The sequence below is a fragment of the Salmo salar genome, chromosome 10 (genome assembly GCF_965601325.2).
Source record: "Salmo salar chromosome 10, fSalSal1, whole genome shotgun sequence".
NCBI lineage: Eukaryota > Metazoa > Chordata > Actinopteri > Salmoniformes > Salmonidae > Salmo > Salmo salar.
The window spans coordinates 37,060,639-37,077,737 of NC_138300.1; the positions used below are offsets into that span (position 1 = coordinate 37,060,639).

General features: G+C 41.7%; 1 protein-coding gene across 3 annotated transcripts in view; it reads right to left on the minus strand.

Annotated features, from left to right (window-relative positions):
* Positions 1–1,350: 1,350 nt before the first annotated feature.
* The window catches only part of evi5b (ecotropic viral integration site 5b), a 44,083-nt gene continuing 28,334 nt past the window's right edge, over positions 1,351–17,099 (minus strand). For all 3 annotated transcript variants that reach the window (XM_014123107.3, XM_014123104.3, XM_014123106.3), the window contains 4 exons: positions 14,410–14,556; positions 13,775–13,870; positions 9,193–9,288; positions 1,351–4,479 (listed from right to left, as the gene is read on the minus strand). In XM_014123107.3, the coding sequence (XP_013978582.3) occupies positions 4,186–4,479; positions 9,193–9,288; positions 13,775–13,870; positions 14,410–14,556 (633 nt within the window). In that variant the 3' untranslated portion in view covers positions 1,351–4,185. The remainder of the gene's footprint in view (positions 4,480–9,192; positions 9,289–13,774; positions 13,871–14,409; positions 14,557–17,099) is intronic.

Sequence of the window (17,099 nt, forward strand, 5' to 3'; positions counted from 1 at the left end):
GGGAGTCCTGGGAGTGCATTCCAACGAAGATCAGCAAAGGTAAGGGAAGATTTATAATACTAATTCTGAGTTTAGTTGACTCCAGAACTTGGCGGGTAACTGTATAGCTTGCTTTGATGGCTGAGCTCTGTACTCAGAATATTGAAAAATGTGCTTTCGCCGTAAAGCTATTTTAAAATCTGACACAGCGGTTGCATTAAGGAGAAATGTATCTATAATTCTTTCAATAACTGTTGTAAATTTTATCAACGTTTATGATGAGTATTTTTGTAAATTGATGTGCTCATTCACCGGAAGTTTTGGTGGGAATACATTTTCTGAACATCACGAGCCAATGTAAATGGGGTTTATGGATATTAATATGAACTTTATCAAGCAAAACATACATATATTTTGTAACATTGAGTCCTGGGAGTGTCATCTGATGAAGATCATCAAAGGTTAGTGATTAATTTTAGCTGTATTTCTGGTTTTTGTGACGCCTCTCCTTGCTTGGAAAATGGCTGTGTGGTTTTTCTTGTCTCGGCGCTGTCCTAACATAATCTAATGCTATTGTTTCGCCGTAAAGCCTTTTTGAAATCGGACACTGTGGTTGGATTAAGGAGAATCTTATCTTTAAAATTGTGTTTAATACTTGTATGTTTGAGAAATTTGAATTATGAGATTTTTATTGTTTTGAATTTGCCGCCCTGCTATTTCACTGGCTGTGATAGTGTGTACGCAGGTGGGACGCTAATGTGTCAGATGTCCCAGAGAGGTTTTAACCAATCCCTTAGCTTTTCTCAAACTAAGTTAAGCAATGTACCATGGGCCTACATGGTGTTATTTGGATTTATGGTTAATGAGAATACGTTTTTCAAAAGGTTTTCCAAAATGTCCAGATTGAGGGAAATTTGTTCAGCATAAGGAAAGACACATACATAAAGTTTCTATGTTAAAGGGGCCGCACATATGAGGGACTAAGTTAGGCTACCTATAGCGCCACCTATAGGCCAATTGGTGCCATTGTTTTTGACCAAATTACGCATGGACTCTAGTTTCTGTGTGCCAAATCTGAAGAAAAAAGTTGATCTATGCTTGAGTTATTTAACCATGTCGAGGAAAATAAATGATCTAAGAAGAACAATAGGTTTCACAGCTTTGCTGTGAACCCCTAACAATGATATACAGGGAGGGTAAAAGCCCATCAATTCATGCAACCCAAAACTATTTTAAGGTTATTTAAAAAAAAAATCTGAAACCAATGACATGATACTGCAGTAAAAGATGTGAGAATGGAATTGTATTTTGCTCCACCATGGTTACCATTACAGCACATCACTATATATAACATCAACAGAACTGAAAACGTTTATCAAATAGTTAAGTTTATTTGTGAACTCAAACACATTCATTTCACATACATGTTTTCAGAGTGTGGTAATGATTATTCCATAGTGTTATTATTCCATGTAGACTTCTCTCTTTACTGCATTATATTGTCTTTCTCTGAAAGTGCCAAAACTGCGTCATGATGCCTCGTAATTGACGAGCCAATTTTAAGTGTTTACCAAACAAGTACGTAAAGAGAACGTGTGCTAAATGCGTTTTAAGACTATGTGTCGATACTGATAGGATAGAAAGAAAAACAGCGCTCGGATCAGCTTTCTCCATTCAAACCTTATTTTAACATAATTATCCCACAATACTGATGACAGACAGATCAGCTCATAGAGAGAGATCACCACCTATGGCTATTGAAGGCGACACGGTTTATTATGCTTATAATAATGCACGAAATCATAGATTGGGCATATCATTACATACGTTGTCACACAGAGGCAAACATTACAAACTGTAGCCTAGTCGCAAGCTAGAACTCAATTGATTAAACATGAAATTGATTTCAATAAGATTGAAATAGCCTAATTAGGCTCTGTAGTCCATGTAATAATCTGTGTAATAATCTCGGGTTTTGATTTGTTTGCAACAATTAGAAATACTTTGGCAACTTTGTATTTGTAGTCAACTAACGTCCTTCTGAAGTTATCGGCAGTTACAGTCAGACCAATAGAATCATGATGTTTAGGATATTTTTAGCGGAGATCTGTGAATAAATGTGACGCGGAAGGGCAATGCATCCAACAATGCACTTTGACTGCTCCAGGAGTAGTCTGGATCACTCGTAGATGTGCAAAGGTTTTTAAGAGCCACGTTACTAACGAAGGCTCAGGGAAACACCTTGGCTACTAAATATACAAAAGCAGTGCACTACACATAGGGAATAGTTTGCCATTTGACAGACATTTAGAATTATCTTCTTAGTATTTTCAGATAAGTGTTATTTCCCAAATGCAGTTGATTGTTTCATTGGCTTGGACCGTCATTCATTTCGTGCAAAAGTACAACATAGCAATACTTCTGTTTAACATTATTTATGTTCATACAAGATTCAGATTACAGTTCTCATACATTATGTCCCTTAATTCTTATTTATTTAAAGATCAATATGCCCACTTTAGAAATAGCAGTATTTCAAAATCAGCCATCTAAATCTGGGCTGGTTTACTTAATAAACTAGTTACATGCTTCCATTAACCAACATGCTGAAACGTATTCTAATCTATGAAATTATGAAGTGATCCTAAATCAGTCCTTCCTCCAAAAGTAAGATCATCCCAACAGAGAAAAGTAGAATATATGAAAACATCTACAGTACATTGAGACTGTGGCTACGTTCCCATAGTCTACCCCTTTCCCTTAGAGTACACTCCTCCTCATAGATATAAAAGAAATGCACTGGTGTAGGGAATATGGTGGAAACTCCCTTCAGCCATGCTTGCACCAATCCAATGCTTTTAAATGCATGAGGAAGTGAAGAAGTGCTCACTTCTGGAAAAGGGTGGAGAATTGGAACGCAGCCCACGTCTGAAAGAAATGTCTGCTAATCAGTTATCTGTGCGTCTTGACAAAACTAGAGTGATATGTCCCTTTCAGCCGCATCCTACATGAAACAGATATGCAATAATTCATTAGATACATATTTTCAAGTCAAAATGGACATGAAAAACAAACAATTACATATATACGGAGTATACAGGATTCAAATTGACCTTTGGATAGGCCTATACCAGGCCTGATGATAGACAGGTATGTCTCAAGGCCAAAAAGCCAACATTATATCAACCTAGGTCGTATTCATTAGTGCACATTGTTGCAAACGGCAAGTTTTGAAACAAAAACATGTTTCTTTTTTTTTTTTGAGAGAGAGAAGTGGTACACCGTTCCTGGAGATACTGCAAGCTCCATTTCCGACTCCTTGGTCTAAAAATCTATTTAGTATGTAGTCCCCTGATGGGGGACATATCAGCTGTTAAAAACAGGTACTACACTAGTCCCTCCCTGTTTTGGTCCTTTTTTTCCCTCCTTTGTTTGGTGTCTAGTGAATACAACCCTAATGCTTGTTGACACTTTGTTTGATACTGGGGCTCATTAACCATGTTCAATAGAGACATTCATCACTCTTCAGTACATTATTCTCTCCTGATATAATACAGACACCCACACAAAAGGGCTCTGTACATTATTGATTGTTCACTTATAAAAGCGATAAAAAAATAAAAACTGATTGAAAGAAGTGTCATAGTCATCATAAAGCATAAAACATTTTATTGCACAGTCTCTGTGTTGTGTCTGTATTACCATGGTTGGTTGTGGGGCTGAGGGAGTGCCTGTAGTTTGGTTGTCTGGGTGGGGTCACCCTGGACGGGGTAACCCCAGTCCACTCCCCTGGTGGTCAGCCTAGCTCCGTGGAGCTCAGGAGGCTACTTGAACCTCCATGTTGTCCTTCTCTGATCTGTCTGCCTGGGGTCCAGACCAGAGCAACACACTGATATGATCCTCTTCAGGTGGGTTTTGGAAAAACAAGAGTAAAGCAGACTGACGCAACACACAAAGAAAACAACCAACTCCACCACAGGTGCGATTCTGCTGCGACTTCACTTGTTGACAAAGCCCACACATTCCATTCCAAGCGTCCAAAGATTCCATCGAAAGGAGCTCCCTACATTGGAGTCCCACAGACAGTCAGACGCCATTCTCCTGAAGAGTGGCTTGCTACCTTGGACAACCCCTCTCTCCCACTGTACCAGATCAGAACTGCCCTGATCAGCCACCAGGCGTCTAGCGATGGTGCCCATCACCCAGTCACACGGTGGTGTGTTTGTGGGTGCCAATGGGAGGCACAGAGAGAACCAGACCCTGCCCATCATCATCCCCCTCACTGTCAGTGTCCCCAAGACCCAGGGAGGGGTGCAGCCTGATGCGGCTGATGCTGCTGTGCTGATGGTCCAGGTGGGAGGGGGTCTTGCCTACACCTGTGTCTTCGTCCGAGGAGTGGTACGACTCGTCATCTGGTATGTAGTGATTGACAATGTGGATCCCATCAAAAGCGGGCTGATTGGACATGCTGCTCCCCCTCTGGCCTTTTAGGCAGCGGATCTGTGGAAAAAGACGAGAAGCGTTTAAAGGAGGAGCATGTAGAGTAATGTATAATGGGGACATGTAAACAAACACACTGGTGAGTGGGAATTGTAAAATCAAAGATCCATACATTGCCAAGGTAGAAGCACATTAGAACATCAGGGTCGTTCATCTTTCTAGAAATCACATGCACAAACTACAACAAAGACAATGACGTCAACACCAATGAAAACATCAGTTCTGAAATTTTGACACTTGGAGATTAATTTCTAAACACATGCAGCGGGCACGTTCACACTCATTTGGGTAGACAAGTTCCAGAAGCGGCTGTTGGTAGGAAATATAGGAGGACGGGCTCATTGTAATGGTTGGAATTGAATAAATGGAACTGAGTCAAACATGTTGTTTCCATATGTTTGATACCTTTTCATTTATTCCATTCCAGCCATTACAATGACCCTGTCCTCCTATAGCTCCTCCCACCAGCCTCCTCTGACCATGCCCCCCCCTTCCCCACAACACATCAGATATTAGGTATAGGCTGCAAAACCAGTGGAATATGGGTAGAGGTCAGGTCAAAAGCTTGGTCTGGACCACACCTGCCCTGCCTAGAACTCACCTGGGTCAGCCTGCCTCGCAAAGACAGACATGTAGGGAGAGAGACACACTTAGAGAAATTGCTAAATCTAGTTATTGTACCGGTACTTGTCACTTTTCTCAAATACCAGTGCTTAATCTGTTAAATGTAAAAAAGGACAAATGTACAACGGAGATCAGTAATTTGAAACTACCGTGTTAACTTGACTGATGCAAGTGTCCAAAAGACACTTCCGGGCTAAAAACCAAGAGCCGTTCGTGACTTATTTTTGATCCTGAGAGAGATTAGTCAACTTTGGTTTAGCTCAACTCTCTGTGGCCGGCTGGAAACCTTACTCTCTTATGAGAATGTGTGATTGAAAAGAACTGAGGCGTCACTTTTTCTTCTTAGTCCAAGTCCATCTACTCTGATCCATTGGTCTCACTACTGCTCTTCTACCATCCCCAAGAAATGCATAAATTAGGCTGAATAATTGTGCATTGACAGAAATGGAATATTCACCTCTTATTTGACCTATCCTGATACTTTGTCTTTTGATTCTTATAATCAAATTTATTATTTTGTGTGCAAATAAAAAAAGTCAGTAGTCTAGTCAGTATTTCCAGCTAACTGCAGTATCTCCAGGATTAGATCTCTCAGGTCATGAGGGTCAGGCAGGGGAGTTTGTACACCAAGATCCTGGCTATGAGGCCATTTAGAACCTTACACCACCAACGCTTCAATCAGCATGTTTCATAGTTTCACTGCCGCCCATTCGTTTACAACAACTCTGACCAAATGGCACTCTATTCCCTTAATTGTGCACTACGTTTGACCAGACCATGGTCAAATTTAGTGCACTATTAACCTTTTCACGTGTGAGTTCCAAATATCTCTAACCGTCGCCCCTGCGTGAGTTTTTTCATGCGCGTGATGTCAGAATGCTCTCACAGTTCCAAAATGTGATTGTTACACAACAGGACAGTGACCCGCGCTGCCCTCAAACCAAGGCACGCTGACTGCTAATTATCTATAGGCTGTTTCAACTTGTCAATTTCAAAATATTTTCTAACAAGTTTTATTTTCTAACAGTTTGAATTGAGGTGTGTTCGGCCTCGTTAATTCACATAAGAAGTAGCCCATTTCAATGTTGTGGACAATTTATGATTGAGGCTTTATTGAGCGGACAAACATCTCTCTTCAACGAGAGCCCAAGCACTTCCCTAGTGTTTCCCCCAGATCAAGTACGAAGACATTGCGCATCTCTACTCAGAACAGGCCTTGCACAAACGTTTTCCCCCTGCACATTTTCTGGCTGGCACCCGCATTGCCTTCATGGTTGTTTTCCTTACAAATTGGACTTTGGACATGTGTGCGTTCCTATCAAAGTAAGTGGCTTATTTTCTGTATATCGTGTTGTCGTTTATAATGTAGCACACCATATGCATGTACGGATCATAATGTATTTGCTGTTTTATTCACGTTTTCAAGTACTGGTGACAAATCATGCATTGCAATTCTTGCATAGATTGTAATGGACACATATGTGTGTAAAATACTTTTTTGAATGTTGTACTGATTATGATGAGCTAATGCTAAGCTATTTGCCGGCTATGTGTGGCGCCAAGTTTGTTGACGACATACAACGCATTCTGGTTGCCACGTAAGTGTCTGTCAGACCAAAGATGTTAAAACAAGGGATAGTTCACTCGACTGACTTCTGTAGTTTAAGACAACTGTGAACTTGGAAAAATAGTAGGTAAAATCATGACGGCAAATGATCTTCAGGTCGGAGCCCTCGAAAGAGTTCCAGAGTTGGAATTCTGAGCTGGATGACCGTTCAAAACGATTTTTCCCAGTCGGACCTTGTCTCCCCCCAAGTTCCCAGTTGTTTTGAACACAGCATCAGATTGTAACTTTGGTACCTCAGGGTTGCCAGCTCAGAACCCCCTTTCCAGGGGTTTTATTTTTATTTAGCCTATAACGTCTTGTGTTTGCCCCCCATTTATTGATAAATCCCCCATCATAGTAATATTTCCTGCAGCATATCCCCCCACGATACCTTCCCCCATTTCTACCCCCCATTGACTTGAAAATCCCTCACAAATGAAATGAACCCCCCCCCCCCCCCCAAACCCGCCTAAAATGGTTTCATCCCTGTTTAGCTTTCGCGCTATGGTTAGGCTAGGCAGTAGGCTTGTATTTGGTGTGATGATCTGAGGTGAAAACATTTAATTTTCTTTGTCAAAAACAGTAAACGACTTGTCAAGTGATATGCTCCGGTTCTTGTATACACTAACAAGTACATCAACGATTTGTTATTTGCTGAAAAGTGGCTAAACTAAGTTAATATTTTTCAGGCAATGAGCGCAGCCATCTTTGACTTCGTTTATTTGCGTCTTGTAGTGAATGGCATTCTGGGATTAGGGAATTTTCGCCAAGTCAAACAAACAAACATGGCTGCCATCAAATAATTTAGCTGCTGTTAGCTTAGCTGACACGCATTTCTTTTCTAAACAACATTACATAATTCTCTTGTGCTCACCAGAGACGTGGTACATTGTAAACTAGTCTAGCTGTTAGGTCGCTAACTTTGTTTTGTTTTTTTGACAGCGCAACCTGTTATTTAGACTGGTTTACGGAATGAGTGTTCCGTGTGATGCTTGGATGATGAAGTTCGCATGTATCTTTTACAATAAAAGGTCAAATTGAGGAATAAAGTTTAATAGCTTTATTTTCCATCAGCACAAAAAAAATATTTAGATGCTGTTCAGACAATGCTGTTTGTTGCGTCGTACGTTCTGTTTCTACTGTTCCAATCACATATTTGAGATCGTATGCTGCAGGGATCACTCAACAATGATCACAAATACGTGATTGTACGCGTCAAAGGGTTAAGGGAATAGGGTGCCATTTGGGATGCATATCTGAGTCCAGGCAAGAAGAGAGGAGGCGGAGGGATTCTGTTCTGACCGACTGGCTCTGCCTGCCTGACTGTTTGCCTGCCTGCCTGCCTGCCTGCCTGTCTGATTAACTGCCTTGACTGTTTGCCGGCCTGCCTGCACTGTCTGGATAGGAGATCCAGAGCGACACGCTGCATGATTTAATGCTCAGCTCAGTTTAAACACAAGACACCAGCCTTTTGTTGTCCTCTTTTTTTAGGATCCTCCCTTGTAAAGGATTGATTTGCTGGAAGAAAACAAATGGCTTTTTCTTCTACGGGTTTTCTATCACTCTTCTCACAATAAGAGTGGTTTATAAATGTATATCAACTGGGTGGTTCGAGCCCTCAATGCTGATTGGCTGACAGCTGTGGTATATCAGACCGTATACTATGGGTATGACAAAACACTTATTTTTACTGCTCCAATTATGTTGGTAACCAGTTTATAATAGCAATAAAGCACCTCTGGGGTTTGTGGTATTGCAGCGTACGTAAGAACAGTCCTTAGCCGTGGTATATTGGCCATACACCACACCCCATCGGGCCTTATTAAATATTTGCTTCTCTCTCGCTCCTCTTTTGCCTCTTGGAGTCATGTGCCATATGTCATATTACAATACATTGCACGCACATGCACCACACAGAATAAAAGGGTGCATTAGGGCCTGCCCATATAATCCTACTAGGGATCCCTTCATTCAGGTCTGATCAGGTCTTTGTATTATTTGAAGGACACTAATCTGATCAAAGATGGTCCACTCTGCTGAAGTGATAGTGTCAAAGTCAAACCGTCAAATCTGTACGATCAGTTGCTGATCCTGTAGATTTCTGTGATGAAATTCATAACCTTTAAATCCTTGATCTAGCAATTCAGGTAATAATAGCTAGCTGTGGTGTACACAGAGGAGCAAAAGCAGATTATGAGACTCTTCTATTCAATCTGGGCCCTCTCTCAGTATGTTGAGTAGTTGGTTTAAAGGGTTATCTTTTAGAAGATGAGAGGAGAGGGGTGTGTGCTGGTAAATCAACAACCTCAGCGCAGGAAGCTTTTGGGCGTAGTTTACACTTCTAACCTACAGTTGGCTTCAAAATAGACAAATCGGAGCAAAACACATGAAAAATACAATTAACAAAATCATCTCTGAAAACAACAGATACAAACGTGTTTGTTATTCTCCCGGTTCAGTATTCCCCTGTTGTAACTACTCACCTCATGTTTGAGTTCAGCTATCTGGTCCTTCAGGTCTCTGATGTACTGACTGGAGTCTGTGTTGTTCAGCTGGCCCTGGACCTTCCCTTCTTCTTTCTGTAGAAATAAACAGAAAATCACACGTCTTAAAACATAACTTATCATTGTTCAGCTACTCATAACACTGGAGAGGAGATAAGACGTTTGTGTCACTGCAGATGCTTTAAAAGTTGGAAACCTTTAATTGCTATAAGGGCAACTTGACAAGACCAGGTTGGGTTGCACTGTTGTAACATTCAGTAGAAAAATGTAGGAGGGAATGAGGGAGAAAACTACTACCACCAGACAAGAGACACTACAGCTACACATCACTGGAAAACTTGCATCACAGAAGCATCATAAAATATACAGTATGTAGAGAGTGGCTGTTGACTAAGCCATAGATGAAGTGGGAAACCTAGCCAAGCTAACACAAGGTATCTATAGTCGTTTGTGTTGTTATCCTCTCTGGGCCCTGGGGATGAGGCTAGTAGCTACTGTATGTTTAACTGTCAAACATGACACGTGTGCTGTTTATCTTCCTCAGTGCAGACAGCTGCAGCCACAGGAGACAAACACACATACCCCATACACACCTCAAATCAATCCTGTCTAAAGCCTGGGAGAATATATAAGCAGAGAGAGAGTAAGGGGCACCGGCACAGGCTGAAGGGTTCAGGCTAAACACAACCAGCAACGCAGGAACAGGAGAGGGTAAAAAGTGGAAGAAGTTAAAAGCAGGGGTGGGGTGGGTGACGTAGTGAGGTGAGTTAACCATCTCGGTCTGACCCAACAACTCAAAATATATACAACGCTCTCAGTTCCTGTGGTCAGGTAAGGGTTGAGAGGTTGAGGGTGTAGGCTTAGGCCCCTGAGAAGCTGCTGACAAGCTGACAATGTGAGATCTACAAAACAGTTATTCTTCCTGGAATCTGTGTTTTTCTTGAGGTCGCCTCCCTCCCTCCTGACTGACAGAGCTAGTGATAAGGGAGAGGCAGTTAGCAAGACTTCCTCGTACTCAGCTGTGTGGATCCCCAGGTGCCAGGGGGTTAGGGGCTGTGGCCAGACACGTCAAACGTCTTTAAGTAATGTCGTGCATCCCAAATGACACCCTATTCCCTATATACTGTACTACTGATTCGAGCCTTTGGCCAGCCATTGGGCTTTGGTCAAAAGTAGTGCTCTATATAGGGAATAGGGTGCCATTTGGGATGCAGCCATGGCTTCCCTCGCCTGCCTGCGCCCCTCTAGTTTTACACTACACCCACAGCAGGTTAGCTTTTTTCATAATGAATGTTGTTCTGAAGGCAGCTCTGCCGAGTGGTCACTAGTTGGCAGTGTCACAAAGCCATAAAATCTGATTTTAAACCTAACCACACTGCTAACCCTAATGCCTAATCATAGCCTTAAACGATGACCAAAAAGACAATTTTTGTTTTCATGAATTTTTACAATATAGCCTACTTTGACTTTGCAGCTGGCCCATTTAGAGGAAATCGCTCAGTTCTGCCTCCAGGACAAGAATCATCCCAAAAAACGCCAACCTGCCTTCCCAGACCTCCCAGTGGTTATTGTTGTACGGCTTTTGGCTAGTGACATGGTGGCTTGTTTCCCTCTGACAGATGGGCATTTCAGCATGGTTTAGATGGCCAGATCTCGTGTTCAGTTTCATGCTTGTTTTCTCTCTACAATCAATCTTGGTTTATATGGCAGAGTAGCGTTAGATTGATTCTGTGCAATCTTGTGACATATCATGTCCGACCCAAAAAACAATAGTTACCCCAATAACAATAGTTACACTAATTATATTAGTGTTAAAAACAAACACCTATAGAAAACACAAGACAGGAAACATGACTTTTTGACAAAGGAGATGACACTTCATTTCTTTGTAAAAGCAAACCACCATGTAAAACTGCAGATACAATTCTCAAGAGAGGAGTCCAAAAACACTGAGGAACCTCTAATAACCACTGAATTTGCAACAGCACATTCTAAAGCCCCCTGCTAAATATACATCTAAATCTGGGGAGCATATCATGCCTGCAGAAGGACAAAATCATAGATAGGCCTCCAACATGTCACCTCTGGTTCTAGTTGTCAGTTTGTCTTCGCCTCACAGTAGGAAGTGGTTTCTTGTCTTGACAAGAAGATAGCCGAGCTGTGGTATTATCATGGGTCACACATACATTCAGCTACTTTCATACTGCAAAAACGATGGATGTAAAAACCATGATGTCCATTTGACTATACGTTCAGGTTTATCGACTGAGCTCTATATACAGATATATTTATGGTAGTTTAGTACTGGAGGTTCTTTGCGACCCTATAATTGTGAAATTCTTTAACTCAAGATATAAATATAGACATCACTGGCGTGTTGTGAATACTTTCCAATAGCGGGCGGTAGTGCAGGTGGGCCATAGTGATGTTTTAGTTACAGGAAGATCAGGTAGGCAGGCCGTCACAGGGGCTTTTTCAAGCTAAGAGTACTACAGTGGTAAGGGAAACACTGCAAGGTACAGTGGGCAGAAGTGGGCGACACTCATTGGATGAGTTAACTAAAGCTACACATAATACATTCCTATTTGGAGAAAGAAACAAAAAAAGTAACTTCTGAAGTTGTCAATTTTTGTCTATTTGTGTGCGAACCACCCTCCAACAAAGACTAAGTTTAAGGTTGAGCGAGACAGTACCCACTTTCTTCATTATTTGGAAAAAAGTAACTTGTACTGTGGCGCGGCTCACAAAGAGCAAACCTCTCATGTTATAGCATGCCATCAGACACCTTTTATGGGTCTTTATTCGAGGTGTTAAATGCAGTGGACAGCAATTTATCAGTCATTACTTTCTTGTACTCTTACCCCTGGGTCTACAACCAGAGCGACTGAGAGCTAAGGTAACACAGGCCATCTACCCACAACCTTAAGAGCTGCAACCAGGTACCCAGGTACCCAAACCACAGACCAAGAGTTTGTCACTGGCACCACACAAAGTGGTTATACATAGGGAACATACCAGTTTTGTCTGTCTGGCAGAGACTGTTAGCATCCTATGCACAGCATATTCAGAGAAGGCTAGATTAAAAAGTAACTCAGTTTAGTGAAGATTGAGATCATCATCGGAGGCAAATAATGGTTTCATAGGATGACGTGAGAGTGTGAGGGGGGCGGTACTCGGTAGTGGTGAACGCTGGTGTTGATGCACTGTTGTTGAAGCGCCTAGTAACAAAACCTGACTACACTGTGTGTGTGTGTGTGTGTGTGTGTGTGTGTGTGTGTGTGTGTGTGTGTGTGTATGGAAGGGATGTTGGTTTGAAAAAGTCTATTGACACTGATTAAAATGGTGAGTTCTTGAAAATATCACATTTAAGATGCTTAACAATGCATATAAGGCTGTCTATTTCTTGTACACCATTTTTAATTAACTCTGTGGTATAGGCTAACTGTGGGTATAAAGGGTATATTAGAGGGTGTATGTGTGTGGGCCAATGGTGTGAAGAAAGCAGACAGTCTGACACTTAGTTAACTGGTGATGGGAACGTTTCTGAAACACCAACACGTTGACTCGACGGGTTGAGACATCAAAGCTTCTGCATTAACATTTCTTCAGACTCAGAGCTGATGGAAAGAACTGAAGCAATCTGTCGGTCTCCCCTGATTATTCTCATGACAGAAAATGAGTTAGTGTTGTATCGTGTATAGTTTTACACACATACAACCCCAACACCACACTAGATAAGGAACCGCAGCATGATATGAAGAGACGCACACAGAGGTTTCAATAATCTGACAAATCATTAGCACAGGAAGTGCATAGGTTATTTTCTACTGGCAGACAATCTGTTTAGCTGCTGCTAATACATTAAACACTAACCCGTATTTTCTTCTGACGGTACAAAACACTACCTTTCCATGATGTTCAGTTATTTCAGAGAAAGGTTGATCTCAATCTCCAAATACATAGTTCTGGGTCTTAGGTTTTTGTCACAGGTTATTTGGACGTATCAGCATTGGGCGAAGGCGGTGTTTAAACTGCTTGGCTTCGACGGATGATAAACACAGTTAAAAATATCTGACCAAATAACACAAGCTTTTAGTTCTGGTTTAACTGAGAGTACCAAATCAAGCATGAGCATGGTTGGTATGATATGCTAGACTATAAGATGTCACACTGTCCTTCCGGGAGATGATCATGGTTTCTTGGTTCACCTTTCACCTCTGCAGTAAACTGCCACTTTAAAAATACCCCACCTTCTTCCTCACATCAACAAAGAACACAAATAGATACAGGCTCTAAACTGTAAAACCTTCTTGGGGCGTCTGTCAAGAGTTGATGCACTCAGAGTTTGCCTGTGTGCTCATATGTTGGAGTGGGTATGGAGTGTTGAACTGTGGGTTATGGTGAAGAGAAGTCTATGGGCTGGACACAAATTAAGCCGAGTCATGGACTATGAAGTACTGTCAATATAGATGAAAAGTACTTTTAGTCCATGACTAGGCTAAATGTTCTGCACCAAGCTAGTGTGACAGTGAGGGAGGGAGGCCGGGGTTAAGTACTGTACCTGTATCTCCAGTTCAGAGATCTGTTGCTGCAGCTCGGCCATGGCAGCGATGTTGTCAGCCTCTCTCAGCCTCACCGCCATCACCTCCTCCTTGTTCTGAAACAAACAAATGAACAAACACTGTCAGGCCAGTGTCACTCAACTGAAGTAATGTTTCTAGAGTGTTACCAAAGACATGTTGACAGCCATTACACACTGTAAGCACCAGGGTCACAACAACGTGCATCTGAGTGCTACTCTTAACACAAACTTCGAACCTTCTGAAACAGTTGTTTAGTATGATTCCTGCAGTAATCCCAAGAGACAAGGGGTGTTGCTGAGCTGCACACACACACACACACACACACACACCATCAGCAGCACAGAGATGTTATCTGAAGATGTCAAACAAAACTGCTTCCCTCTTCAGAACCTGGACTCTGAAGATCTGATTTTAACAAGAAGCAACGGATCAGATTAAGGATGATTTTTGACAACTCATCAAACCAGTGATTGAGAAATATTTCCAGTTTGACTGATTGTGGGGCCGATACACTCATACCCATTTCACAATATCATGCCGACCCAAACCAAACTGTGCCGGCTGAGATATTTTCTTGGCTCTAGTCATCTCAACAGCACATACTTTTTCTTACCTTGCACTCAATCTCTGCCTGTTTGCGTTTGATCTCCTGCAGCTGAATGTGTAGGCCCTTATTCTGGGCTGTCAGCACAGTCACACGCTCCTGAAAGCCCCGCCCCTCCTGCTCCGCCCGACGCAGTTGGTTGCTATGGATCTGGTTCTGCCGGAGGGGAAGGATATGGTAGGTAAATATTGGGAGGGGGCAGTTTACTCATCACACATTTCTGTTATTCTAGAATAGTCTCTATTCACAACCCCACTGTAATATCACAAGAGGCAACCCATTTAAAGCAAGTACTATAGCTTGAATCTGCTTAATGGCATTGTTCACCTACTACATTAGAAAGTAGTAACTTAACTCTGAATACAACATCCTTATGGGAGCTACTGACAGTTAAGAATATGTACCTCTGCTGCCCCCTAGTGGTTGGACAATGCAATAGAAAAAGCAATTTGTTTACTCTCACACATGCATGTGAAGATGCATTGGTACTAGGGCTGACATGTTAAACACCGCAAAAATGTTTGATGCCGTTAATCGCATCTCCATTTCACAGAACGGAACCTTTTAAGCGCATAACACAACACGGAACACAGTTACGGTCAATGCTAGTGCCTTTACATTGCTGAAGACCTTGTGCCTCTTGCCAAAATCTTGTCTAAGTTATGCCCAATATTACTGGAGCTATGTTTTTTCTTTCTGCCGTGGATTCATGAGCATGTCACGGGCCATTTTAACCTATCTGGGCTAGGGGGCAGTATTTTCATGGCCGGATGAAAAACGTACCCAATTTAAACAGGTTACTACTCTGGCCCAGAAACTAGAATATGCATATTATTAGTAGATTTGGATAGAAAACACTCAGAAATGTCTAAAACTGTTTGAATGGTGTCTGTGAGTATAACAGAACTCATATGGTAGGCAAAAACCTGAGAGAAATCCAAGTAGGAAGTGAAAGGTCTGGGAATTGTAGTTCTTTTGATTCTCTATCGACGCTCCAGTGTCTGTGGGGTGACGTTGCACTTCCTAAGGCTTCCATTGGCTGTCTAAAGCCTTCAGAAAGTGGTTTGAGCATTTTCCTGTCATTGGGCAGAGTATAGGAGCTCAGTTACTGAGTGGTCTGCCTGGCAACAAAGGGATTGGATATGCTCGGTCCCGCGAGCCCGCCCCTCCTTTTTCTTCTTGAATGAATATGCTATTGTCCGGTTGGAATATTATCGCAATTTTACGTTAAAAATACCATAAAGATTGATTTTAAACAGTGTTTGACATGCTTCTAAGTACGGTAATGGAACATTTCGACTTTTCGTCTCTCGTTCCGCGCTCGCGCGTTATGCCTTTGGATAAGTGATCTGTACGCACGAACAAAACGGAGGTATTTGGACATAAATATGGATTATTTGGAACAAAAACAACATTTCTTGTGGAAGTAGCAGTCCTGGGAGTGCATTCTGACGAAGATCAGCAAAGGTAATACAATATTTCTAATACTAATTCTGAGTTTAGGTTGCCCTGAATTTGGCGGGTGTCTGAATAGCTCGCCGTGATGGCTGAGCTATGTACTCAGAATATTGAAAAATGTGCTTTCACCGTAAAGCTATTTTAAAATCTGACACAGCGGTTGCATAAAGGAGTAGTCTATCTATAATTCTTCAAATAATTGTTATGTATTTTGTCAACGTTTATGATGAGTATTTTTGTAAATTGATGTGCACATTCACCGGGCGTTTTGGTGGGAATACATTTTCTGAATATCACGCGCCAATGTAAAATGCTGTTTTTGGATATAAATATGAACTTTATCGTACAAAACATACATGTATTGTGTAACATAATGTCCTAGGAGTGTCATCTGATGAAGATCGTCAAAAGTTAGTGCTTTATTTCACTGTGTTTTATTGACATATATGCTTGCTTGGAAAATGGCTGTGTGATTATTTTTGTCTATGTACTCTCCTAACATAATCTAATGTTTTGCTTTCGCTGTAAAGCCTTTTTGAAATCGGACAAGGTGGTTAGATTAACGAGAAGTGTATCTTTAAAATGGTGTCAAATAGTCGTATGTTTGAGAAAGTTGAATTATGACATTATGTTGTTTTTGAATTTTCCGCCCTGATATTTCACTGGCTGTGTCCCGCAGGTGGGACTAGCCCATAGAAGTTAAACTACTTTGATAACAAACATTGTTTAGCTAGCTAGTCATGTTACCTAACTAGCTATCAACCTGATAACTTGACCACTGACTAGGCTACGCACAAATGTGGATGGTACAGGAAGAACTGAAAAAGAATAGGCTTCTCAAAGATATTTCTAAAGGTGGGGTGTGTATAATTGTGTGTGTGTGTGTGTGTGTGTGTGTGTGTGTGTGTGTGTGTGTGTGTGTGTGTGTGTGTGTGTGACAGAGGATGTGTGAGAGAGCGGGAGTAAGTGGGCGAGTTTGTTTTGTATTGCCTGGTGCCCCGGGTGGGTGGAGATTTCACTTAAGGAACAATGGAATGGCCTAAAATGTGCAAACTCCGCCCACCCGGAGCACCAGGCCATACAAAACTACCTCGCCCAGCGAGAGGGCGAGTGTGGAGGCCTATGTGTGTAAAGTTATCTGAACAGGACAGATGGTTACAGTGTTTTCATAACATTGTTGGACATTTAAAAGTTCTTTGTTCTTTGAACCCATAGAGCCAGTTCTTTTTTTACTATAATCA